The sequence below is a fragment of the Agelaius phoeniceus genome, chromosome 8, assembly GCF_051311805.1.
Source record: "Agelaius phoeniceus isolate bAgePho1 chromosome 8, bAgePho1.hap1, whole genome shotgun sequence".
NCBI classification, from domain to species: domain Eukaryota; kingdom Metazoa; phylum Chordata; class Aves; order Passeriformes; family Icteridae; genus Agelaius; species Agelaius phoeniceus.
This window is the reverse complement of record NC_135272.1, coordinates 14,821,135-14,847,584: the sequence shown is the minus strand read 5'-3', so window position 1 is coordinate 14,847,584 and position 26,450 is coordinate 14,821,135. Positions and strand designations below refer to the sequence as shown.

Sequence of the window (26,450 nt, the reverse complement as noted above, 5' to 3'; positions counted from 1 at the left end):
AAGGTTCTGGAGAAGTAACCTCCTTTTTCAAGGCTAAACAAAGTATTCTTCTGCCCCAGAGCTAATTTTCAGATGAGCAAAATGGCATCTCTGCTGCTTTTCAGTTTTTGCCTCCTCTCAGAAAAAAAATAAATCAAGAGACCTTTACTGAATTAATTCTTCAGTGATTTTTTTTTAAATCATTCATAAGAGATTCCTTTTTTTGAAGGACAGGAGTAGGATCATCTGAGTGCATAATGCTGAATATTCTGCAGATACATGCAGCTTTACTGGGTAAATAGAAGGATATTAAAATTGGTACTAGCATCCTATGGCCTCGAAATTAAAATGTATTTTTTTCCAGAATTCCAAATTAGATTTTCCCTAATGTTTAAGTTTCCAACTTAGTTGTTTTCTTGAGTTTAGCTTCCAACTTAGTTGTTACTGCCATTTTCACCCCTTTATTCCTGGCTCAGATATGTTAACTGTTTCTATCAATCATTATCCCCACTGAAAGCTTGCAGAGTTTTATGTTATTATTGGACTATACCAAAGGTTGTAGCCTTTAGACAATTTTATTGGTGTAGTGGTCCCACGTACCTTGCTCTTTTTGTTCTACTGTGCACAATTTTATTTCTTCAGCCAAGTCTTAACTTGATTTTGGCAATTCTTACCATTTTATATTTTGTGGTAGCCAACAGATAGCTTTCCTATTTAACTCAGCTCTTGGAGGACAGAGTGAGCACTTTGTCTCCTCATATGCTGACCCATTAAGGTGTTTGAGTCTGAAACTCAGTTAGAAAACAGGATGTTCCAAACAGTACTGCTGCTTTATGACAAGTGCCTGGAAAGATGTACCAGACATGTCCAAGTAAGTGTGGTACTGAAGGTACTGAAAAACTCCCATTCTGAGTCATTTGCAGGCTGTTAGGTTATACAATTCTTAGCACTGGGCTTCAGAGGAATTTCTTTTTGATTCTAGAAGGAATGTGTATTCCTCAGAGATGCCCACTTGTCTCTTCTTTGAGTTTATATGAGGGGGAGGTTTCCCCCCCCTTCTCTTCCCATTAGACTTTCTCTGTCTCAGTTTCCATTTGCTGCTGCTCTCTACTTCTGGATTTGATCACAATTTTTCAGCTTTTTCACTGTGTTGTAATGATCATCTTAAGGTAGGCCATGAAGGAGATGTCCCCTCTGACTACAAAAACTAGTTGAAAAGTGAAGGGAATAGAGAATACAAGAGAAACTAACTGCACTTAGCAAATTGTTGTGGGAGGAATGTGTCCTGTTGGTTTTGGAATGAGTTTTGGAGTGCCTTTTCCATGTGTTGTGCAGAATGTGGACAGTAAAGCCATGCGTGAGCAGCGCCTGGACATGCAGCGGCGAGCGGCCGAGGCGGGGGACGATGACCTCATTCCCTTTGGAGACCGACCAACTGTGTCAAGATTTGGGGCCATCTCCCGTACTTCCAAAGCCATGTACCAGAACTCTGGGCCCATGCAGGCCATGGCAGTTCAGGGAGCTGCCACCAAATCCATCATTTCAGGTATCATCTATGCTCTTGGATTTTCTGGACTGTTTTTCTGTTTGTTGCTATTTTCTTTACTTGCCTGGAAGACAAGCCCTGTAAGCTTGTGTCTTGTCTTAGAAGTACAGCTGTGGTGTGTGTTAATGCCACTTAAAGTAACTGCAGGTAGGGTTATATACTAAGACTGAATTCAGAACAAGGTTGCCACAGCTTTCTGAGATCACTTGGTTTGGACAAGAGGAGACTGGGGGCAGACCCCATAGCAGTCTACAGCCTCCTCCCGAGGGGGTGCAGGAGGACAGGCCCTGATTTCTCTGTAGTGACCAGTGATAGGACTGGAGCTGTGTCAGGGAACGGTTAAGTTGGATATCAGGGAAAGATTTTTCCCTCAGAGGGTGGTGGGACACTGAACAGGGAATGGTCACAGTCCCAGGACTGCCAGAGCTCCAGAAGTGTATGGACAGTACTTTTGGGTAGAGGGTGGGATTCTTGGGGTGCTTGTGGAGGGCCAGGAGTTTGGACTCCGTGGTCCTTGTAAGTCCCTTCCAACTTGGGATATTCAATGATTCTATGACATGTTTGTGCATACACAGTGTATTTGTTAGTGATGTGTTGTTGCTGTTTGGAAGAAGTTACTTTGTTCTGCCAGTCCCTCTGATAGAAAGCTTATTTTAAATCTGTAGCAGCAGAATCCAGAAGCCTAGCACTTTGCCAAATACACTGTGCAGAACCATTGGTGGAGTATTGTACTGCTGCTCTCCTGCTCTATGGGTAGCTGCTCCTAAAACTTAATGCAGCCATTGTCTCGTGTGCTGTTAGGCAAAGTAAAAAAGCAGAAGTAGTTCATTTCCAACACATCTATTTTCTATTCATAATATGGCCTTCTGTCTTACTCCAAAAGATTGTCTCTTTCTTGAGGTGCACTACATAACCTTAAGAAAATATTGAATTTTTATATTTCCCCAAACTTGCTTCTAGCTCTTTCAGGCAGTAATTTTTTAGACTTTATTACAGGTGAAAACTTAATCTTTAAACTGTAGTTACTGAGCTATGTCAGAATTATCAATGAACTCCTGAGTCTTTTAGGAACTTCAGTAGTAAAAATAACTACAATCATTGTGTCTGTAAGTTTTTTTCTGTGTTTGCTCATCTGTGGAGGGATAGAATGTGAGAAAATAAAGATAATGCAGAAGGTAGTCTCACCCCTGAGGAGTTGGAGCTGTACTAATTACCAAAGATTAGGAACAGGCCTGCCCTTAACAGGCCACAGCTGTCCAATAAGAATGAGTGCTACAAAAGAGTGGGTTAGCTGGTGAGAAGGGAGTTGGAGTTTGTTGGCTGTGCTGAGAAGAAGAAGGAGTCAGTGCTGTGAGGAGCTGCATGTGAGAAATCACCAAGAAGGTATGGAAGCTTTGCAATAAGATGACAACACTCACCTGCCTGAGTATCTGAAGTCCTTCACAATCTCAGACTCTGGAAGGCTGTCACAGACTGTTAGTCATACAGGAAGAGTCGTGTATCAGGCATGTGAGACCAGTCACAAAGAGTATTTCTGTGTTCATTTAATCAGAAGAAATGTTCAACTTCTCATAATTAGAGGGCTGTCTAATATGCTGACCCATTAAGGTGTTCGAGTCTGAAACTCAGTTGGAAACCAGGATGTTCCAAACAGTACTGCTGCTTTATGAAAAGTGCCTGAAAAGATATACCAGACATGTCCAAGTAAGTGTGGTACTGAAAAACTCCCATTCTGAGTCATTTGCAGGCTGTTAGGTTATACAATTCTTAGCACTGGGCTTTCTTCTTCTTCTTCTCTGTCTAGTTCTGTGTTGGCTGAATGACTGAAAGGGTGATTTTGTAGTAATGCAATGTGGTTTTCTTCTGTTCTCTGGTAGACTACAGTCCTTATGAAACTCATGGTGGCTGGGGAGGCTCTCCATATTCTCCTCATCAAAATATACCTTCTCAGGGACGTTTCAATGACAGGTAGGATTGCTGTATTTTTTCTTTGCCTTTTTTTAAAATTTCTTTTATCTATTTTTTTCTGTGCCAGTGGAGTAAAGATTTCTTGTTTTGAAATCTCCTTGTTTTCCAATCCCAAAGGGAGAGGCTGTCCATGTCAGATGTGGCTGCTCATGGGAAGCAGTTGCCCTCAGCTGAACGGGAGCAGCAGCTGCGCATGGAGCTGCAGCAAGTTGACCATCAGATCAGCCAGCAGACCCAAATGAGGGGGCTGGAGGTTGGTACCAGCATTTGGAGCAGTGCTGGGGGGTGGGATGGAGGGAGATGAGGCTGGTAAAGCCTTTCAAGGGCTGACCTTTGTAGTGATACTCAGTAGCTCCTGTGATGCCAGGCATCAGGGCTGTGGTGCAAGTTCCAGCCTTTCTGCTCAGCAGCAGAAACTTCCCTGCACTCCACTTGCACATCTACACTATATTTGAATCTGAAGTCTGTGCTCAGTCTTGTTTGCTGTCACTCTCTTTTTCACTCCCTCTGTGTTCAGCTCTACTCAGAGGCAAACTTGGGGCGTAAGAGCCTGTTCTTCTTGACTTTACTGCTGCTGGAAATGTCTGATTTTATGTACAGAAAGCCATGAGCTTCATCTGTTTTGTGTTTGGCTTTGTGTTTGTACCTGTTTCTTCCTAAATAGCACAAACCACAAGAGTCAAGAAAGTAAATATGTAATATATTTAGCTTGAAAAATTAAGGCTTAATACTTTATGGCTCTTTGCTTAGAAGAAATGTAGTTGTAGCATAAGGAAAGATGAGTATGTGTTTGTAAAAGAATTAATGAGCTGAAATATTTCAATTTTGTGAGTTAGGAGTAATGTTAAGCTATAATGAAGGAATAGTTTTAGAAAGCCTTAGTTACTTTTTTCCTTTTAGGAAAAATCAGTAAGTATTTACCAGAAAACTGTTCTAGGTACCTCAGCAACTATTTGTGTTAACATTTTCCCAGAAGAAAATGCTGTAAGTAGTGGATAGCAGCTTCTGCTGAAGCTATGGTTAATTAAGAACATGTTACAGAGGAGGGTGATTGCAGATTAGTTTAAGAGCTCACAATTAAGTCACAGCAGTAGTTGCAGTAATATGCATTTGTTAGTTACTTGAAACATAGCTTGTGTTCTTGTGCTCTTGTTTGGGAATGAGAGGAGAAAATGTTTTCAATCTTGCATGTCTGCATATGCCATAATACAAGAGTACTGGAAAGTTGCAAAACCTGTAAGTGGCCTTCTCCTGCTGATCATTGTTGTGATTGAGTCAGTGTTAAATCCTACAGAGTTGAATGTTGAGCCTTGATTTTGGCATAATATGAATTTTGCAGAATTAGTTATTTTGATTAAGAACAGCTTTCAGTTTATCTCTTACATCTAAAGCTGCATGTAGATACTGGAAATCAAGGAGTCTTCACTGTTTTGCCTATTACAAGGTTGCAGTAATCAATTCAGCCAGAGCATGAAGAGCTAGATCATTTTGCTTTGGCATTTTATGAGCATTTCTACTTAAAGAACAGCCAAATGCTGGGTTGTGTGGAGTACAAGATGATGTATTTAAATGCAGAGCCCACACTTGCAGAACTGATTCACAAGTGTTAGCAGAGTTTTAGAATGGCTGACATGAATGACCATAGTCACTTGCCTCTCTCTATTCCTGTTTCCTAATGTGGGTCAGTAGAAACCTACATATTGACAGCTACATCTCTCAAGATGATGTAAGAATAATTCTGAATAATTCTAGCTCTGCTGTAGAATTAGATAAATTCTACTGCTGTAAATAAAGCAGCAGACTTGCTTATCTGCAGTTCTCTATTGTTGAACATAGAGCTCAGAAGAGAGTAATGTTTTTGTTCTTGGGCTTAGTTTTGAGAAGGGTGTGACACATGAAGAAAACGCATGCAAATTTATGACAGCAAAAGGTATTTAACACTGCTTGTTTAAAAATTAAAATACTTGTCCATCTCTACAGAAACATGTTGAAACTTGCATTGGAAGTGATTTCAATTGGGACATTGTGAAGTGTGGCCTTGGTTTTGTAAATGAGCAATACTCTGGAATTATGGCCTTAGAGCTCTCTGTGCTTGGTGTGTTGTGTGCTCAGTTGTGTATGTGCTTGGCTTTATGCATTTAGGCTGTTAGTAACAGGCTGCTGTTGCAGAGAGAGGCGACTACCCTGGCAGGCCAACCACAGCCCCCACCCCCACCTCCCAAGTGGCCTGGGATGATCTCAAGTGAACAGCTGAGCTTGGAGCTACACCAGGTGGAAAGGGAAATTGGGAAGAGAACCCGTGAGCTGAGCATGGTGAGTGCTGGGGGTCTGGGAGGCAGAGATGCAGTGCAGAGCCGTTCACCCTGGCAGAAAGGCTCCCTACACAGCTGGAGTCATCCATCTTCCTCCTCACTTCTATTCTTCAAAACCTCCTGAGGAGTTTCTGGAGTCTTCTTCATGAAGAAGTTTAATGTAGCCTCTTTAAATGTTGTTAATTTGTCACCATTTGAAATAAGCGTGGTGTTGACTTTGATGGAAACCAAATTGTCTCCAAGGTCCCTGTGCCATGAGCTCTATAAACTGCTTTAACATAGTCTGCAGGTACAGGCTAGCGTTCAGAAGTCTGTGTGCTGTTACAGTCTGTGGCCTTTGCTTGTTGTTACAAGGATCATCCCTTCCTTTTGGGAAATACTGTGTCCTGAGAGGATGAGCATATCTAAAAGTCTGTTTTTGTCTCATGGCTTTTGTGGGTTAAACTGTGTGACTGCAGTTCACAGGCCTTCTTCATCGTCCCTAAGGAATGAAATCTCCAGTTCTTTCAACACACTCTTAAAGAATTTTTCATCTGTCCTTTCTTTAAAGGAGAGCCAGTCTTCACTGGATATGAAAAACAAGCTGGGCACCACTAAACAGACAGAAAATGGACAATTAGAACCACAAAATAAGGTTCCAGCTGAGGACCTTACACTGACATTCAGGTAACATGGGCCTTCAACCTGTCTTTGTGTAACAGGAGCCACTTCTTCAGGGCCACTCTCCTCTTGAATAAATACCCTTGCCTCACATCAGCTATGATGAGGAAGCACCTACTAGACAAAGAGACTAAAAATCAAGTTTTTATAGTGCAGGTATGAATTAAGGACCTCTCTAGCTGTAGAGTAGGTGAGTGGAATAAGACTAAATAAATTAACGGAACAGAAGACTTGCAGAGAGAAATCCATCTGGTCAGTATTGGATGATTAGTAGGGAGAAGCAGGAGTTACACAGCCACCACAAAAGAAATCCTTATCTGCTGTCTTGGTTTCAAATAAAAAAAATCTTCCAAATGTGAAAGGTATTCCATCCTGCTAAAGTTTGTGATGTAGATGTTGTCTAGGAAGGCACAGACTTTGAAGCTACATTCACTTTCAGCTGTCAGTAGTGGACTTTTATCTGTGTAGGGGCTGGAATTGATTTCACTTCACATTTAATAGTTGGAAGAAGATCTTTTTAGGAATGCTGGAGGTCTCTACAGCAAGTATTTTCAAACAGCCACAAGCATCTATATGTATTCAGGCCAGCAATGAACAGAGAATCTTGTATGCTTACATAACTTCACGTGAGCAGTTTGGAATATTAATATTTATTCAGAATGAGCATTTTCATATTGCTGATGAAGTCTGTGCCTTCTTTTTATGACCAGTTCTAGAATTTTGTATTGCACCATCAGATTGACACCGCCAGAGAAGGAACTAATTTTTCCATATGGTGCTATGAAAGTAATGAAATCAAAATAACTGTTTATATTTTTAAAGGGGGGGGGGGGGGAATACAAATTATCATGAGGTAACTTAAATATTCTAGAATATGTACACTGAAGTCCTCTTAGTTAAAAATGTAGGGAAAATCTCAGTAATTGCTTCTTTTGGCCCACTTCCCCTTTCTCTTCAACTTCCCTTCAGCAGTGATGTTCCAAATGGATCAGCTTTGACCCAAGAGAACATTGGGCTCCTGTCAAACAATATGGCATCTCTCAGCCTGGCAGAGGACCCCGAGGGAGGAGGAGATGGCCATGACTCCCAGCGAGGGGGAGTGACACCCACATCTGCTCCGTGAAGCGAGGCCAGCACACCCTGGAGCTCCTTCTGCTGGGGTGTTGGCAGCTTCCATCTTGTGTTTTTTTCCAGGGATGATTGGATAAACCCAGGAGCAGCAGTAGTAGCAGAGCAGCAGGTCCAGAGGCAATGTGCACAAACACAACTACTAGAAACAAATCCTGCACATAGTTCACATTAACGCATTTTTTAATTAAAAAATGAAAATTAGCAGTATCTGCAAGCAATTCAAATTAAATTTGTTTTTGTTCTGTGAATGAACTTTATTTTAATAACTTTGGACGCCTTGAATCCCAGGGCTTAAAAAAAAAAGATATTATATATATATACTCTGTTTGATTAATTGTATGATCTTAATGAAGTAGGTTTTCTTTTATTTTGGTATTATTACATACCCAGTGCATAATTCCTTATTTACCTTACTACAACAATTTGGCCGCTTCCTTGTGTGGTTTAAGGGTAAACAAGGAATGAGGGTTAGAGAGTAGCTGTGAATTGCAGTGTCAAAAGATGTGCAGCAAACTTCATCTTAACACAATTGCTCCCATTGTGGCCAGGAACTTAACCTGAGCTTCTTGCTTAAGTTGCTGAATTTAAACTACAAATGACAGCATCTTTGCCGAGGTGTGGTCCTTCTTAAAGGCTGGGTTATTTAAGGTCTGTGTACGTTAGAATCTGACACCTGAGTACCAACCTGCAGTTTGTCAGGCCTGCAGTGAATCCACCCTGGGTTCCTGTTTCGTGGGGGAAGAATTGCACCAAAGTAACCACTGAAGGTGCAGCACAGATCTTGCCAGAAGTATTGAGGAGCAAATTTTGCCTGATAGATCTAATACTTCTCCAATTAGATGCTTTGTGGGCATAAGCCAGAGTCACAGTGTCTTTTGATTTTATTTTTTTTTTTAAATTAAAGATTTTGTTCTTGCTGCACATTTTTTTACTTTTTTGGCATATGCTGAGATAAGATCCTGGATATGAAGACCTCTTGAGAATGACTTTTCAAGTGCTGCTCCCTCTCTACCTTCTTGGCCTGTCCTCATTTTTTTTTCTGGGTTAGACTACTAAGTGGGAAAGCACTGGTTATGTAATAAATTACTGCATTGCTTTGGTTGGGTAAAGCAAAAGTTAATAAATTTTCTTGGGTTTTAGTTTTTTTCCTTAACCTTAACTCCTGCTGAGGTTCTAGCAACCTTGGGCTAAGCTTTGCATTCATCATACTGTTAAATAAAACAACAGGGGGGTGGGAGGGGATACAGTCTCACTATTGCCTACCAGTAGGAGAGTCCAAACAGAAGACTCTTTTGAGTAGCAATTATTTAATTTGCCCAGTCAAGGCACCGCGTTTATATACTATTTCACATTGAATTTGATTATGCCCTACAGACCTGGCTGGTCAAGGATTTGATACACATATTGGCTTGGGATTCGAGCTTTCTTTTTTATTTAAATAAAAATTTATATATAAATATATATATACATATATACATAGTTATATCTGTATATATATTGGGTATGTTTTAAGAATTTTTTCGCATGAGCGCAGCTGTTGTGATCAAATGTCTGGGAGGTAGAAGCACTGAATGAAAATAAAAGCATTTTTTCGCACATCCCCCCACACTTTCCATGTGTCTTAACATGGGTTTATTTCACTCTTAGTTGAACTTTGGCCTCTTAATTGCCTGGAGTAGTTTGAAGCTTGCTTTTTTCTAATGCCTCTTTTAACTTTTGGCAAAGAATCAACTTTGCACTGAAACAGCTTCATCTCCCCTTGCCCCTATCCATCTCTATCTCCTACTTGAAGCCAAGCATTCCAGCCACTCTCCTTGGAGCTGAGCAGAACTGGGGTGATGCAGCTGGGAGCCTGTCAGGTCTGTTCCTCCCTTCTCAGCTCTGGGCATGAGGAGGATGAAGGTCTTTTCCTGGCTGCCTGCTTCCAAGTCACCTGACACAGGCCCTGGGCCCTCTCACCCTTCAGTGCAGAGCACCACCCTCAGGTCAGCCTTCTCCTGAATTTTAATTAGTTTGCTCCTTCCTGCTGTGTCTTTATTAACACAGGGAGCTCATCTTAGTCAAGATAATTAGTGCAATATTCTAATCTAGGAGGACAAGCCCAGAATGTGCCTTTTTTAAACTGTAGTAATTGTGGATGTAAAATTAATTTTCAAAGATGGTTATGATAGGTTGGACACTACAGATTCATTTGTAATACTAGGAAGAAAATCTAGAGGGGTGAAAACCTCTTTACCTTTTATTTCCTAGTTCCCTCACCAGGTTAGGGATTATTCTTTTCTCCACATTTTCTCCTGGAATTCTTCAGTAAGCACTGTTTAAGATTGCTGGCCTACATATGATGAATGCTTCCAAAATCTGTGGATTAGAAGGGGGACCTTACTGGGTTTTTTTCTCCTTCATCCAGCTCTCTGTGCTGTACTTTGTGCGTAACGTCCTTGTTGTGATCAATGTGTCCAGGTGAATGCCCTGTTTGCCCAGAATTATCGTTTGGCTTGTTAAATAGTTTACTTAAAATCTACTAACAGTATTGATTTTCAACTTTGTTTCATCCCCTCTTCCTCTTAGCCTTTTTCTGCTTTTTTTGCAGAAGTTTAGTTGATTAAACAGATAAAACAGCAAAATGCAGTGCATACTCTTTAAGTTTTTTCTGGAAACTGCACCTAAAGTGTTCCGGTTTAGTGGAAAAACTGGGAGAACCTGGGGGACAACTAGCTCTGTAAGTAGTGGCAGCATTGATGTTTACAAGCATGAAAATGTCTGGAGTGACTCTGTGTCTTCTGCACTCACTCCTGTAGCCCATCATTGTCCCAGCTGTACAGGAATTCTGGCCACCTCAGTGAAATTGCTCTTGGCTGCCAAGTGGTTTAGTTCCTTCTGTTGGGCAAGAAGCAGCAGTATTACCATGGTGTCAGGGCACTGCTGCATCCTTTGGTAGGTAGGTTAAATATTCTGCTGCACCAGACAACTCTTGATATGTGGGTTTCAGCCAGATGGACAGCATGGATAAACCTTGAGAATAGGAAGCTTCAAGTGGTAGGTTAAGCTTCAGTGTGTCAGTGGTTCAGTCAGTGTATAGATGACGTCTGTTTATTCTGTGGTGTTATTTCCCTCCTTCTGTCGACATCTCATCTGTCTGTCCTGTGACCTAGTTCTTTTTTCTTAATAGGAGAAGTTTAAACTTTTTCTTCTGTCCTTCTTGCATGCTGTCCTATTTCAGAGTAGGACTTCTTTTCTGTAGATCAGAGCACCTTTCAAGCTAGCAGCACTTTTATCCCTGTTCTTCTCAAGTTCTTCTCTCTGTAGTCTTTTCTGAGCCGTCTCTCCCCTTTTTGTGTCTTTTTCTCCTGTGGCTTGCCCATCCACCCTCCCTGATTGTGTAACAGTGACAGCTTGCTGCCTCAAAACAGAGCATTCAAATGAATTCGCTTAGCCAATAACTTCTGTGAAGTTGCCTTTTCTAATGGTGTTATTACTCAGTGATGCACAAATGTGATATTGCCCCTACTGGTAGGCAAACAGGGGATCTGTATAAACATGGTAAACTGCTGTTTTTCTTTAAAGGAGAGCCAAAGACTTGTGCTTTACACTTTTTTTTTCCCCTGGTGTAGCCATTTTGATTGTCAGACATTTGTGTAGGGTATTGTGAGTTGACTGTATTATCCTAATAACAATTTCCAGAAGTTAATGATTGTCAAGCCTTGCCCATGCATTGAATTGTGGAAAATCATTCCATTTAGTCATACAATTTGCAATGTACTGAGATGTATCTGAGCTGTTGTGATGTGTTTTCAGTCTCTCATGCACTCTCTCAGCTGACTGAATGGCTCTTTTAGAGAGGGAGAAGGAACATAGAAATGTTATAATCCAAGAAGCCTTGTTTTTAAATGTTTCTAAATTTAATACTGATTGAAAATTTCTTCAGTTACAGTAAAAGATAAATCTGTCTTACAAATGTGACTGACTTTTAAGTCCACTGGGACCGAGAAGATTTGTGAAACACTAGCATTGCATTAAATTAGATGTGGAAGAACCAAACTTGTGATGATATTGTCTCTTGACAGCATGGACTGAGTAAGGTGGGGCAAATTTTGTACTAGAAAGGGCCAGGAGTGAGGCTTTTATTAATAATACAAGAAAGCTGCTGGCATTTCCCTTCCTTGAGCTACTCAAACTCTCACAGACTTCTTACTAAAGTTTTTAGGTTCAAAGAGAAATCTTTTAAAGTCTGAGTAGCATAAACCCTCATTTCCACTGGCATTTATGATTTTGGACTATAACAAAGCAGACTTACAGGATAGTTATCTGAAAGACTCCTAATATAAAGTTTCTTTCCTGGACTGGCTCTTTTAGACCTGCTTTTATGAGAAAGAAGAAATGCCATGCCAGTGTTCAGGAGGCTCAACAGTGAGAGTGCCAGCCAGCTTCTCTGCTCAAAAATGGGAGAAAAGACCCAAACATACACAGTGTGCAAGTTTTTGTGCTTGTCTCTGTGTGTATGGAGAAGTGGTTTTGGTCCTAGGATAGATAGAAGGAGCACAGAGCAATGCTGCTGGGGCATGATGTTACCATCATATTCAAATTTTGTCATCATTCACTTTCCAAAACACAGCCTTCCATTCCTGCCTCCTGGTGTTGCTGATTTAAAAACAACCAAAAAAAAGAAGTTAGTGTGTCAGCAACTTAATTTCTTGTATCACAATAAATCAATTTCCCTGGGAGGAAAAAGAGAGCAAGAGTTTTTGAGTTGCCTACATGGTAATGGAGTTATGAACTGGAAAAACATCCACCTTGCTTGAGTAAGTGTAAACTGAATTTCTGAGTAAAAATGAAGTAGCTCTTCTGAGCCACCTTTTGTGTACAGCTGTGGTGCCAAGAGATGGGTGGTTGTTATACAGATTATTATGTAGCACAAATTGATTTGCTCTCAATTCAAATAGACTCTTAAAATGTCAAAAACTTCATTGGGAATTTTCATTCCCATAGTGAATTGTTACCAACTGCATTCTTTTCTATTGGAATGTCAGGGGATAACAGAGACTAAAGTTAATTCTAGTTATACAACATGAGAAAGGGATGTGGGGAAATGTTGTCCCAGCAGTGTCCTTCTACAGTTAACATGTGGCCTTTGTTCTTCTGTAGGAAGAAGAATGTAACTGCTTAGTGTTGTCACAGACTTCAGAGCACTTCTTGTGATGCAGGTAGAGCCTTGGTTAGTAGAGAAAGGAGAACAAACTTAACAGTTCTTTTCTTTATAATTTTATTTCCTATTGACAAGTGTAATATTGTTCCATGGGAAGTGTGGCAAGCAAAGAGGCTGCAGCATTTTCTGGAATTTCCCAATATAAAGAGCACATGGCAATGTGGATTTGTCTGCATCAGGAGCATCACAGTCATTTGATGCTTAAAACATGTGGCCATAATAATCAAAATTGGATTCCTGTAGCTTAGTCATGTGAGTAATTAACTGATCTTTCCCAGGCAATCTTTGCAATTCCAGGGAGTTTGTATGTGATTTTTAGTGCTAATTGCAAGGTATTCAGCAGTTGGGAGGGTTTAGGTGCCTAACTTCATCCAGCAAGGCAGCTTTTCTTGGATACACTGGTTGGATGTTTTCATATGCCAGGAAAGAACTGTTTTGAAGATCTGCATGTTTTAGGTAAACACAATTGTCCAATTTGAAAAATACAGTGTTGAGAGAGACAGAAGCAACAGGTGGTGCAGTCTTTGGAAATAAAAAACGTTAGACATGATGGAATTACATGTAAAATGCATATGGGGTAAATGTATCTGTAAGAGGAAAAAAAAATATTGTGGAGTATTTGATGCTCAAGAAATTATTTGCTTCTTCATAATGTTGAAAATATTTCATTAATAGTTCTGTGGCAGACAGTACTCACAAGTCTTTGGCATCCAAACCAGATTGTATATCAGATGGATCCCACAACTGGATGTGTGCACTGACCTCTTTATTTGTAACTTTTTAAAGAGAAATTTGGCAGCAGCCTTTAATAAATGCATGAAGCAACCTGAGAGGAAGAAGCAATCCCATTCACATCAGAGCTGCTGCACAGGTCACAATTGGTTCATCTGCAGCCTCTCCTAAGTGAAGCTGATCAACATGGGCAAAACTAATCACTTGGAGAGTTTCCCTAATCTTAAGGAGTTCCCATTCCCCCTTCAGCCTGTGCTTGCTGTGTAAGCAGCTTCCATGCTCAAAGGATCTTTCCTTCAAGTCAGCTTAGCAGCTGTTCTGTAGCTTGGCTATTTTTCCATATTTTCTCTAACTGGTAGCGTTGTGTTAAGCTCTTCCCCTCATTGTATTTGTTGCTATGGGGAGGAAGAGGTGAAGCAAGATGTGTGAGAGGAGGGAGGAAGAATTGTGGGATATGTATGACAGCTCCCACTTCTTTGAAATCATCTACTTCCAGTTGTGGGATTTCTCGATATATGATTTTTTTGTGGTTTTTGTAAGTCTAATTTTCTTTGATCTTGTTAGTTCCTTACAAGTCTCCCCGAGACATTCTGCAGTCATTATCACCTTTTTGGGTGGAGTTTATTTTATTTTTTTTGGGTTGTTTGTTTTGTTTGGTTTTTTAAATAACTTTTTAACATTGGTGCATATATGCTTGGGATAGAGCTCATGTAATTATCCAATCGTATTGATTGTATGTGATTGTGCCCTGCAGAGGTATATTTAACAAAAAATAAAATAAAGGATAGCCTAGGTAATAAAGGAGACCATGAAATTTGTTGAGTCAGGTTATGAACTATTTCTTAAATTTTTATAGGATCCTAGACGTGTGAAATTTCATCTGCTGTTTTCATGAATCAGTGCTCAACAAAATATCATTCATTCTCTCCTTGTGGTTTTCCTTGCTTTTCTTCTCCTTCTGCTGTTTTCTTCCTTTCCTGTTCTCTTTCCCATAAACAAAAATCTCAATCTTTCATGAGAATGGCTGGCTCTGGGTTGATAATGTGAATAATTATTGTTTGTAGCTATCAAAACATTCACAATAGGAGTAGAGATGAAGTAGAATGTGTGAGAATTCCATAAATTGAATTCTCTGCAAGTTCAGAGGAATTATGAAGTTTTGTACATACAGGCCTGGTCATGGGGGAGATGTTCAGAGGTCCATGGGGAATTGCTGTGTATTCTTCAGGAAAGGTTAGATGCTTTGCTACCTCTTGGGAAAACTGAGATAACAAAAGGAGTAGAAGAAAGTTCTCTACTCTCTGTGCCTTTACTCCTCCAATACTTTTTAGACTTGAAAGGAAAACTTTCTAGGTACTCCGCTGAAGTGGGACAGAATGCATTTAAGGAGGCAAAAGGCAAGAGGATCCAGAGATCTGAAAGTCCGTAGTGGTCTTCTTTATTTAATTCTCAGACCTTTAGAGCCAACAGTGTCACTTTTGTGTGAAAGAACAAGGGAGTAGAGACCTACTGTACATGAATGGCAGTTACATAGGAACAAAATGTTTAAATGCTATTTCTTCTTCCCTCTTCTCCTTGCTTTTCTCCCTCTTTCTCCATGACTCCACCTTACTCCCACAGAATGTCTGAGGGTCCTTTGAGCTGCAGATTGAACAAAAAATAAAAAGTGGAAAAGTGATTCACTATGTGGTTTGTAAATAGATGGAAATGTCTACAAGGTCTTACCTGCTTTTCTGTCAGCATTTATATTAAGTGATAAATTAATGAAGAACACTTTGAAGTATCTTTTGTTTTCTGTCTGGGATGAAAGTACATTCTTCTAAATTTTGTGTGAGATGTAAGACTGTTGGACCATCTGAGTGAGCTTTTCACCAGCTCAAGGTGTGTGTTCTCTGCCAGGATGAAGCATAGGAGATGCCAAATAGCAGAGAAGCCACATGTCTCCTGGGTTTGGTCTGCTCTCTTCTGACTTCACCTGTAAACAAAGTGGCTCCTTCACCTGGTCACCAGAGGTGAACAAGAAAAGATACTCAAAATAATCAAGTTTTTTTAATTGCTCAGAGTGTACATATTTTAAAATCAAACCAGACCCTTCAGAGCAAGGAGTGAGCAGGATTTGCCTAATGTTGAGCCTGGTTTGGAACTTGCCTTAAAGTGAAAGTAAGTTTTGTTCCACAGTCTGCTTTGTGGTTTTTAGTCTTCTCCTTTCATACCTTTTTGTGGTCTTTAACAAGTCATTGTCTGTAAATCTGAAACTGGATGAAGCTGCTGCTTCACTGAAAAACTGTTCCTTCTACTCCAGGGCAAGCACAGCCTTCTGCCCCTTGAGTTTGTGCATAATGTTCATTACTATTGTTTATTATTCTTGAGCCTGGGCACCATGGATCAAGGTAAGGTGTGTTTTGCTGGGCTGAAGCCCATCACTGTTCATTATTAGGCCCCCTCACAATTCTACACTTACTTGCTAGATGAGTCAAAGCATTCTGTTCCTGTAAAGGAATTGTATTTAGTGGGAAATCCAGCAGAAAACTAAGTTTCAGTTGGTGATGATTTCCTTACCCTTTCTCCCACTAGTCTGAGGATTCAGAATCCTCATGTCGTGACTCACTTGAGAAGGGAAAAAAAGAGAGCTGAATTCCAACAGTGGCTGGCTTTTAAAAGGAAGATCTGAAGCACTGGAGAGTCAGATCCCTCTGGAAGGAGGTGGTGGGTGCTCTGCATTGAGAGAGATTGGGGGAAACTTGCTGAGTTTCTTTATGTGGAAAAGAGGGGAGACCAGGCTCAAGTGGAAGGTACCTGCTGGAATTTTTTTCTCCTTTGGATATGGATAGCAGGACAGAAAGAATCTAGCTAGAAAAAGCTAACTCATGAGATTCCTTGATCCTATCTTGCTCTGTGAGTGCAAGAGTCATTTTCCCCGTGCCTATCCATGAAACTCAGCAGTGAACACCCAAAGCACAAAACAAAATTAAGGCAATTTATGTTCCTCCTCACCAATCAGGTATGTTTAAGAACTGTTTCTTTCCAGCTGGGATGTGTTCAGTTGTTTCTATAACCTCCTTCTTCCTAACTGTGAACTCCAACTCTTTGAGGACTAAAAATGTGGGAGAGACTAAAACCAAAGCATTGTGCTTCATCTGTCTTGCCACAGGCTGGCAGGCTTTGGTGCTTGATGGTTTTGAGCCTCTGATCTTTGCTTTGGGTCTGGGAGCAGCAGCTTTGGGAAAAAAACAGCCCCTATATTAGAGCAAACAAGGCATCCAACAGTTTGGATTAACGCACTGGCCATCTTGGGGCTTCCTGGATAGCTCTGCTCAGGTGCAAGTGCTGGGTCGTTGCTTGGAGCTAAACCAGCCAGAAATGACCACTCACATGCAGCATTCAAAAGATAGATTGACTCAGCTACCCTGGAATAAATGCCTTGGGAGCTCTGTGGGATGTGCATGGTTGTTTGCTTTTGGTTTTACTGCTTTGAGCTCCCTCTGAGTACTGGGTAAAACAGAAACCTGTGCTTGGGTGTCTCCCTGGGTGTGGAGCATCCCTAATCATCTGAAAACCCTGGGATCTGTGGGCATGTCAGTTACCTTAAAAAATTAAACCAGCAGCCACCTGAGGTAACAGGATGCAGTGTATGTGAGTCCTTCCTGTCTCATGGAGGACATTTTTTACATTACCCTTCAACTTACCTCCACAATCTCTGTCCTATTTAACTATGTCCCATACTGATACAGTAAAGTCTTTTACTTAACACAAACCAGTTTGCAATTGCATTTTCCATTAAGGCAAAATGTTCCTCTCACTGGAGGAACTGTGAGAGCCTGCTTCTGGGAATTGAAATTCAGGGGGCAATGCTGCAGGATTCGTGGAGCAGCTGCATCCTGGATCAGGTATGGTGTTTGGTCCTGCTCACTACTCTGCCTTGTGAATCTGGACAGGAGTTGGGGGAGCTGCTGTTAACCCTCAGCTTTCCAGCTGTGCAAGTGAAAGGTCACAGAATCACAGAATATCCTGGACTGGAAGGGACCCAGCAGGATCACAGAGTCCAACTCCTGGCCCTGCACAGGCACTCCAACAATCCCACCCTGTGCCTGAAAGTGTTGTCCCAAAGCTCCTGGAGCTCTGGCAGCCTTGGGGCCGTGCCCATTCCCTGGGGAGCCTGTTCCAGGTGAGTGTGTTTAAGATGAGATGTGTTTGAAACTGCAGAATGTGAAGTGGGGCAATTTCTCCAAGCTTGTGTCTCTTCAGGAAATGGGATACAAGTGACATGGCTTGGGACAGTTGGAGGAAACATTTTGCTTAGCTACAAGATCCCAAAATTAGATCTACAAACAGCTTTATATAATTTTTAGTCAAACTCTTGAAAGGGTTGAGGTTTTTCTCATGGGATAAGCAGTTCATTTTCTCTTGGCAAAAACTGAGGGCATGTGGCACTCGTGTGGGGTAGGTGGTCGAACTCTCCCTTGTCAGATTGAACTTTAAAACCTCTTTCAATCTAAATATTGCCTCTCTTTTCCTACTCTTTGCTTAACCTTCGGCAGCTGGTCATCAGCCTTTGGCCTTAGCATCCTACTCCCCTCCCACCATCCCCTGCTGCTGCCTCAGCTCTGTTTGAGCACAGAAATCCAGTGGGGAAACTGCTTTGGGCTCAAGCAAGACTGTTCTCTCAAAAATTTGCATTTACCTCCTAAAAGCAGAAGGCTGGAGGTACAAGGGGCAGGTAAGAAAAACAGAGTGGCTTTTTGCTCTATTAGAGAGAGTCCTCCCACCCTAGGTGTCATGAAGGCTGGCATTCTAAATTGTCAGGCTTGGCTTATCCCCAGCCTGCAGCAGTCGTGGTGTGGAGGGCAGTTAATGAAGTCAGGAAGCCCTGAGTAATTGCTGGCTGCAAAAGAGCACTGCTCGTTTGCTTTGGACTCAGGTTTTGGGGTGTGATGCAGTGGGGAAGGTTTCTCAAGAGCCTAAATTAATCTCAAACTGGTTTGAGCTATTTTGTATTAGCCAGGCTGTGTAGCACAGTGCTTGGCTGCTGTGGGACATTCCCACCACTACCAGTAGCCCCAGTAGGTTCAGTAGGGTGGGTGCTGGGGGTCTGTAAGCCCAGTTATTCATCCTGTCCTGCAGCTATGGAAGGGTGGGATGGAAATGGTGTGTGCTGGTGAGAGCCCAGCCATGTTGCACAGCAGCCGAGGAATTGGGGAGTTTCTCGATGCTTCCCCAGAGCCTTCTGAGTTTGAGCTGAATCAGCAACTTGTTTCTTGGCTTTCTGCACTTTTTGTTGCTTCACCCTTGTAAGAACCTTTTCTAATTTCTGCATTCCCCTTGCCAGTAATCCTTTTCAGGCAGTGCTGTGGTGGGAATACTTTTGGCATCCTTCCAGGTTGACACATGGAGTGCATGTCAGTGCTGCAGAGGAAAAGGGAACATTGAAGAGCTGTGGGGGGAGGAGGAGTGGGTTTTGGCCAAATGCTATGACAAAGAGCTCGTCTAAGAAACAGCAGAGGCTCTTGCCTGTAAGAGACAAGATTGGGTGTGTCAGAGGCTGGGTCAACCTTAATGGATGGTAAAGCAGATTTAAGGTGTTAGCATAAAGTCCTGTATCTTCCCAGAACTGATGGAGTCAGGGCTTTACTGCAGAGTAAAAACAGGGAGTCTTTCTCAATTAATGAGGACAGGGTGAGGATGGGAGTGCCCTCCCCACTCTTGTGCTTTGGCCTTTAAATATGAGATTAAATTAGCAGCACTTTGTGTGCTGGCAAACACCACGAGCTGCTTCTGGCTTGACAGAGGCAGGTGTTTGTCCTTGTACAGACAGGATCAGGACATGTCTTTCCCTGGAGGTGAGTGGAGTGACAGGGCAGAGACCATGGTGAGGTTCCTTTCCATGGTGGCACTGGCCACAAAGTGTGTCAGTACTGCTGGAGCTGCAGGACCAAGTGTGGGTGAGGGAGGGCTGCTGCAGGCAGTGGAGGGCTCTGGTCCTGGCCCCAGGATTGCAGAACCCTGGAGTGGGTCTGACTTGCTGGCTGACTTTTCCTGTGGGATTGAAAGGTTCAGAAGAACAGCACTTCCTGGAGTATTTTCAATTGTCTTAATATTTTTTCCTTTCTCTTGGCCTGGGTGTTGTTTTTTGTTTTTATTTGGTTAACTTCCCTCCCTTTTTAGTTTTTTTTCCCATTTGTGGTGTTGCATCTGTCCTAAACCTTTCGCAAGATGATCTCTGTGTCATTACCAGTAAGAGCTGTGGCCATGGCCTGAGTGAGTCCCTCTTGTTTTGCTGTGCTATCACACAGCCTTGGGCTCCAGACAGTCTTGGTGCCAGATGAGGTAGTTTCTGCTTTTGCAGAGGAACAGATGAAGTCATTGGCCAAGAGCCCAGGCAGGGGGTTGTGGAAGAACCCAGAGGTCTCCTTCATCCCAGATCAGCCTTTGAGCCTGCTCCCATTTTCCTCCAGCAGGTGCTGGCCCACCAGCACTGGAAGATCACAGACATGGAGGTCACCAGTGCTAAATGCAGGTGACTTCTAATTTAGTTTCTCAGAAAGCAATGCTTGGTAGCCATGGCAGTGAGTATGTGGAGGCAGGCAGAGACTTACCTAACTTAGACACACAATTTTAAAAGTGCCTTGTAGCAGGCAAGACCTGGGCAGGCTGCCAGGCCCTCCCAATAGTTGTTTCCCAAACTGTTGGGGCTGTGGTGCTTCAGCTTCCTCCCATGGGGTACATGAACAAAGCAGTCATGCAAAGGGCATCTTAGAACCACAGCTTGCAGGCCCTGGGATGGCTCATGAGGCCTTGCTGCCAGAGCTGATGGGTGATGGGATTTAGGAGGAAATTGTTCCCCGTGAGGGTGGGGAGGCCCTGGCACAGGGTGCCCAGAGAAGCTGTGGCTGCCCCATCCCTAGAGGTGTCTAAAGCCAGGTCAGACAGAGCTTGGAACAACCTGGGATAGTGAAGATGTCCCTTCTTATGGCAGGGCGTGCAACCAGATGATATTTAAGGTTCCTTTTAACTGAAACCATTCTGAAGTTCAGTGTTCTTTAGCAAAGGGGAAAATATAAATTATCTCTCTCTTGCTGGAAGATTTTCAGAGAACTGCTTTTGCTGGAACACAGTAATTCCCATTAACCTGCACTCTTTAGGTACCAAGGACAACCAATTTGCATTGAGGAGGTATGAACTTTGGACAGGAATTGGTGTGATGCATCAGCTACACCATACATGCTTATAAAGTACATTTTTGGGGAATTAGAGATGCTCAGTCCATGGAGGGACCAACTTCCTTGGAGGCCTTTTCCTTATCACCTTTCTTCTCTGCCATAGTATCTCCTACATCAGTAACTGAAAAGTACTGTAAAACTGAGGTGAGCCTGGCGGGGTCCTTATACTGTAGTCACCTCACTGGCCAATGGGGAGGACTCACAAGTTCAAATCATCCATTTTGGTACAAACTTGTCAGGGCTGAGCCTGCTGCTTAAAAAAGAGGGGCCCCAGATCACTAGAAGAACACTGGTTTCAATGCATTGCTTCTAAAAGCATTGTGTGCTCACAGGCAAGCTTGTCCTCCTGCTGTCTGTCTGTCCTTGCTTGTCCTGCAGGTGCAGGGCAAAAGGATGACTGGAGGGGGCTGTGGGGCTGCTGTCACTGTGATGTTGGCTGGAAGGGGCTCAGGGCCGTGGAGCAGCACAGGTTTCACAGACAGCCCGTGTGTCTAAGGCCTCTCTCTGGTTCCAGGACAATGCATCTCCTCGTGCTGTGCCTGCTCAGTGTCTGGGGGCTGGCTGCCCCCGAGCACTACGCTGTGGAGGACATCTGCACTGCCAAGCCCCGCGACATCCCCGTGAACCCCATCTGCATCTACCGCAACCCCGACAAGAAACCCCAGGAGGGAGAGGGGCAAGAGCCAGCAAAGGACAAGCTCCCAGAGTCCACCAACCCCCGTGTCTGGGAGCTGTCCAAGGCCAACTCTCGGTTTGCTGTCGTCTTCTACAAGTACCTGGCTGACTCCAAGGACAGTGGGGAAAATATCTTCATGTCACCCCTCAGCATTTCCACAGCCTTTGCCATGACCAAGCTCGGAGCCTGTGGCAGCACCCTCCAGCAGCTCATGGAGGTTGGTGGAGGTTCCTCAGCCTTTTCCTATAGCAGGTCTGAAAGACAGGAAAGGTGATCATGGCTAATGGCTGCTCTCAGGGTCTCAGGATTTGCCTTGGAGAGGAAATCCCAAGTTGGAAGGACTTTAAAATTCATCTCGTTCTACCCTTTGCCATGGGCAGGGACACCTTCCACTAGACCGGCTTGCTCCAAGCCCTGTTTCTGGATTTGTTTAGACCCCAGCTCTTTCCCCTTACTCCCTGTTGGGATCAGCATTCCTGGGTTTGAGAGGTTAGTTTTTATCTGGAGGAAAGGAAGCCCATTTGGAAGGTGAGGGAAGGGAATGGCAACAGTTTGGCTCTTGCAGATTGAGCTAAGCTTTTCCTTAGGTAAAAAGCAGGAAAAGCCATGATATCAAGTCCTGTGCAGAGGAACTTTTTCACATTCTTTCTCTCTTCCTTGGGACAAAAATGAGACACATGGGAGACCTTGCAGTCCACCTGACTTCCAGGGCATGGGAGCCTGTATATGGGGAGTCTCTTCCTCTACCTGTTGGCCCTATACTCGGGGGATAGTTCTGATCCCAGACTAAGAGGTAATTCTGAGTTCTGGCTCTTCTATGCAGCTAATTTAAGTCCCTGCCTGTCCTAGCACCCTTCTCAATGCCAGACCCACTCCCCTGCTGTGTGGGGTTTGATGCTGCCCATACCTTTTTCTCCAATGGGAGACCTCAGCCCAGAGGAGCCTTTCTCCCTGCAATGAGGAGGTGTGAATCCAACACCTCTGTTGCTGTCCTTACAAATCCTGCCTCTGGACAAATAATGTTGGTGGTCTCCTGTCATTACGCACACAACCTGAGTGCAGCAGCTATAACCACATCTCCAAAATCTTCACTTGTGTGTCCCCTCTGGGCAGCCCTTCCCACTGCAAGGGAACCTTCTCCATTGAGCCACCCACACCTGCAGTACTAACTCCCCTTTTCCCTATGAAATGGCTGGGAACACCAGGAATGCCTTACAGGAAACAGTGTCAAAGGAGGTTCACACAGAGCAATGTGCTGTGGGATTTGCTGTGCCTTAAAGCCCTGAGGTTGGATAGCAGTAGAAAAATCATAATTGTCCTTCCAGCTGGCAGCTGGGAACAGATAAAAAAAATCCCTGTGCTGCAAAAATCTACCCTCAAAATGATTGCTACATATTCCCATTCCCTGTAAAAATAGATAAGATGTACCAGAAGTACTCAACAGGCCATGAGAATTCCTCCTGGGAAAGAGGAGCCTTTAGCATTTTCACAGGAGGGTTTAGCACATGTGAGTCCTCCCATGACCTGGTATGACCCAAGAGCTGCAATGCTCATCTCTGGGGTGTGGTAAGGGGTTATGAACACCCTGTTAATTTTAACAGCACTTAAAGGGGAAGCTGGGGCCAGTCAAAGGCTGGGTGTAGACAGTAAGAAAACAGGTGTTGGAAAGAGGAGCAGCACCTCCACATCTAAGCAGAGTTTAATCCTCCATTTGGATTCTCCAAAGGAGGTCTTGGGCTGGTGATGTGTTGCTTTTCCATAGATTTGGGTTCCTACACATGGAGGGTGAAGCTCTGAGGGCGTGCAGATTTGTTGCTGTTGAGGCAAAGGCTGCACCACCACTTGCTCTGGGGCCCAGGAGCACAAGAGCCTCCTCATGGATTCCTTGTTGCTGTTTGGCTTGTCCAGGTCTTTCGATTTGACACCATCTCAGAGAAGACATCAGATCAGATCCATTTCTTCTTTGCTAAGCTGAACTGCCGCCTGTACAAGAAAGCAAACAAATCCTCAGAGCTGGTGTCAGCCAACCGTCTCTTTGGGGAGAAATCTTTGGTCTTTAATGAGACTTACCAGAACATCAGTGAAATCGTTTATGGAGCAAAACTCTGGCCCTTGAACTTCAAAGTGAGTTTGAACTACTCAGGATTTTGCCTTTTTTGTTTGGTTCCACCCCCCACCCCAGTCCATCCCTGTCTTTTGCCCAGAAGTGCTCTGCTCTGGGTGTGTGGGACACCAGTGAAAGCAACAGGGAATCTGGGATGCAGCTCCTCTCGCTTCAGCTCACCCTAACCACAGCCACGTCCCCGCTCATCATACCTAAGCTGATTGTCTTCCCCCAGCACATACCCTTGCACACCTGTCTCCTGCAGAAGGGGTACAAAGAGGGGTTTAAAACCCTTGGCTTAACCTTTTTTTGGTCTCTTCCTTTAGGAGAAGCCAGAACTTTCCAGGCAGATCATTAATGAGTGGGTGGCTAACAAGACAGAGAAACGCATCACAGAAGTGATCCCAGAAAGTGGTATTGATGATCTCACTGTCTTGGTCCTGGTCAACACCATTTATTTTAAGGTAACAAAAGCTAACAGAACTGGGGAGCAGCACACTTCCCTGGAGGAAACGTGGTGCTCATGTTTGGTTTTCCCCTCTCCTTTTTAGGGGCACTGGAAATCGCAGTTCCCAGCTCCAAACACAAAACTGGATTCATTTTATAAAGCCAATGGTGAGACCTGCCAAGTCCCAACCATGTACCAGGAGTCCAAATTCCACTATGCATTCATTGCCCAGGACAAAGTCCAGGTGCTGGAGCTGCCTTACAAAGGGGATGATATCACGATGCTGCTGGTCCTGCCCAATGCTGGGACGCCACTGGAGGAGGTGGAGAGAGACCTGACATCAGAGAAGCTGCAGGGCTGGATAGATTCCATGAAGGAGATGTCCCTCTTCGTCTACCTGCCTCGCTTCCGCGTTGAGGACAGCTTCAGCCTCAAGGAGAAGCTGAGGAAAATGGGGCTGGAAGATCTCTTCAGTCCAGAAAACGCCAGACTCCCAGGTGAGATGTGGAGATAGAGCAGTGCAGGGTAGAGGTGAGGGGCAGCCATTCCTCCCTAGGCAGGGCAGTAGGTGCAGGAGCGCACGAGGAACGAGCACATGAAAGCATTTCTATGTTGCTGCAGTCAGTGATGGACTCTCTGATAAAGTCCCACCATGGACACTCAGCCCTGCTCTGCTCTGATGACATTGGCATCTTAGCAGTCAGTTGCACATGGAAGAGGGAAGTTTTTGTTTAGGGCAGCCATGCCTTCTGCCTGACCCCAGGCCATGAAGGATGGGAATGTGTTTTTTCTCGAGCTGTCTCTCAACTCAGTTTCACCTTTGTATATTTTTGTATTTCAGGTATCATTGCAGAGGGCCGCACAGACCTGTATGTGTCTGAGGCTTTCCACAAAGCCTTCCTTGAGGTGAGCCTTGTTTTGTGCCAGCGTGGTTTGCTTTTTAAAAACAAACATTCAAGGGAAAAAAATAGTTCTGAACCTACAGTGTTCAATTCTCAGCAATCTAGGGCTTTGGAGGGAGGCTGGCCTGTGTTCTGTGGAGGAGGAGGAGGGTGAGCCCTCTCCATGCTGCATAATGCCTGTATTTTAATCCCATCTTGTCTCTTGGCTGGCAGGTGAATGAAGAAGGCAGCGAGGCCTCAGCTGCTACAGCTGTCACCATCTCTGGCCGTTCCTTCCCTCTGAACAGAAAAATCTTCAATGCCAACAGGCCCTTCCTGCTTTTCATCCGGGAAGCTGCCCTCAACACCATCATCTTCATGGGCAGGATAGCTGATCCCTGCTCCTAAAGGGGCTGGTAGGGCCTCACTTCTCCCTCCTCTGCCTCGGGAAAAGGGAGGTGAGGTATTGCCATAAAGTATGGGCTGCTCCTGGAGTGGTTGGTCTCGCTGTTTGGTGCCAGCTGCAGGGAGGGACTGCATCCAGCTGGGCTGTCCCTGCTCCTCCTGCCGTGTCAGGTGAGGGGGCTCATAGGTCACCTCACTGTCCTGTCCTCTTTGGCAAGGAAAGCTGAATTTCATCTGGTACTGGTATTTTTGTGGCACCCAAGTCCAGCATTGCTGTCCTTCCTGTGCCCTGTGCCAACCCTCTGTAACTCTGATCACTTGGTTCATTAAAACCTATAGATCTGTATGTAACAGACTGCTCTCTGAATACACACTTTACACTGAGCCACTTCCTAGACTTATTTAAATCCTTCTTTTCCAACAAATGGGGCTCCACACTGGAAAGGTGAGTGGAACAGCAGCAGCCATTAGGCTTGTGCTGGCTGGGCTAGGAACACCCTTCTGCAGCTCCATGTGGGTGGAAGAGCTGCCAATAGCTGTGCCCTGCTTGCCAGCAGCTCTGGTGTGTCCTGTGTGCCCAAGTGCTGGGAGTCACTAGCATAGCCAAGGCTTTGAAACTCTTTTTTAGTGCTAACAGTTACTGTAGCAGCAGTGCCCATGAACCACAACAGTGCCCAGGTAAGGTAACCAGTACCTGTAGCTTTGATAAAAAGATATTATTTCATCTGCAGGTTTACTCCAAGAACTGAGGTGTCCTGGCCTGCTGCCAGGCCACATGTGATCAGACCTCTTGTTTTAGGGTGGCTGTATTGCTGTAGGACCTTTGGCAGGGCTGTCCTGAAGATGCAGAAGATTTCTCCATTTCAGGCAGCTGTTTCAGACCAATCAGACAGTGAAAGCACAGTTCCTGTCCTCAGGAGGTGATGGAAGTGGTGTGTGCCGACAGTGGGGTGCACTGCTCAGTGGGCCATTTACTCTGATATCCACCTTTGTAAAGGCTTCTCTTGGCAGGAACTGCTAGAGCAGCCAAGCAGCGAGGGAGTTAACTGGGATGGAGCTGGTATGTCAGATCTTTGGTCTCTGGGTCTCTAGCTCTGGAAGCTATCAGAGGTTTGACTCTTTGCTGTTCCCAGTAGGATTGTCTGAGCATCTGTGCAAGCAGGGTGTGACTGGGACATGGAGAGCTAC

General features: G+C 43.9%; 2 protein-coding genes across 12 annotated transcripts in view; both read left to right on the top strand.

Annotated features, from left to right (window-relative positions):
* The window catches only part of RC3H1 (ring finger and CCCH-type domains 1), a 62,768-nt gene extending 48,423 nt beyond the window's left edge, over positions 1-14,345 (top strand). For 4 of the 11 annotated variants that reach the window (XM_077182056.1, XM_077182057.1, XM_054638601.2 and 1 more), the window contains exons 15-20: positions 1,315-1,525; positions 3,403-3,493; positions 3,611-3,746; positions 5,636-5,806; positions 6,356-6,471; positions 7,435-14,345. In XM_077182056.1, coding sequence (XP_077038171.1) covers positions 1,315-1,525; positions 3,403-3,493; positions 3,611-3,746; positions 5,636-5,806; positions 6,356-6,471; positions 7,435-7,588 — 879 coding nt within the window. In that variant the 3' untranslated portion in view covers positions 7,589-14,345. The remainder of the gene's footprint in view (positions 1-1,314; positions 1,526-3,402; positions 3,494-3,610; positions 3,747-5,635; positions 5,807-6,355; positions 6,472-7,434) is intronic. The other 7 variants (XM_077182060.1, XM_077182059.1, XM_077182058.1 and 4 more) reach the window with 5 other exon arrangements.
* Positions 14,346-20,996: 6,651 nt separating this feature from the next.
* On the top strand, positions 20,997-25,646 carry SERPINC1 (serpin family C member 1). The gene is made up of 6 exons (XM_077182065.1): positions 20,997-21,641; positions 23,333-23,548; positions 23,855-23,992; positions 24,080-24,473; positions 24,818-24,882; positions 25,092-25,646. Exons 1-6 carry the CDS (start codon positions 21,267-21,269, stop codon positions 25,263-25,265), a joined length of 1,362 nt encoding a protein of 453 aa, XP_077038180.1. The 5' UTR covers positions 20,997-21,266; the 3' UTR covers positions 25,266-25,646.
* Positions 25,647-26,450: the final 804 nt, after the last annotated feature.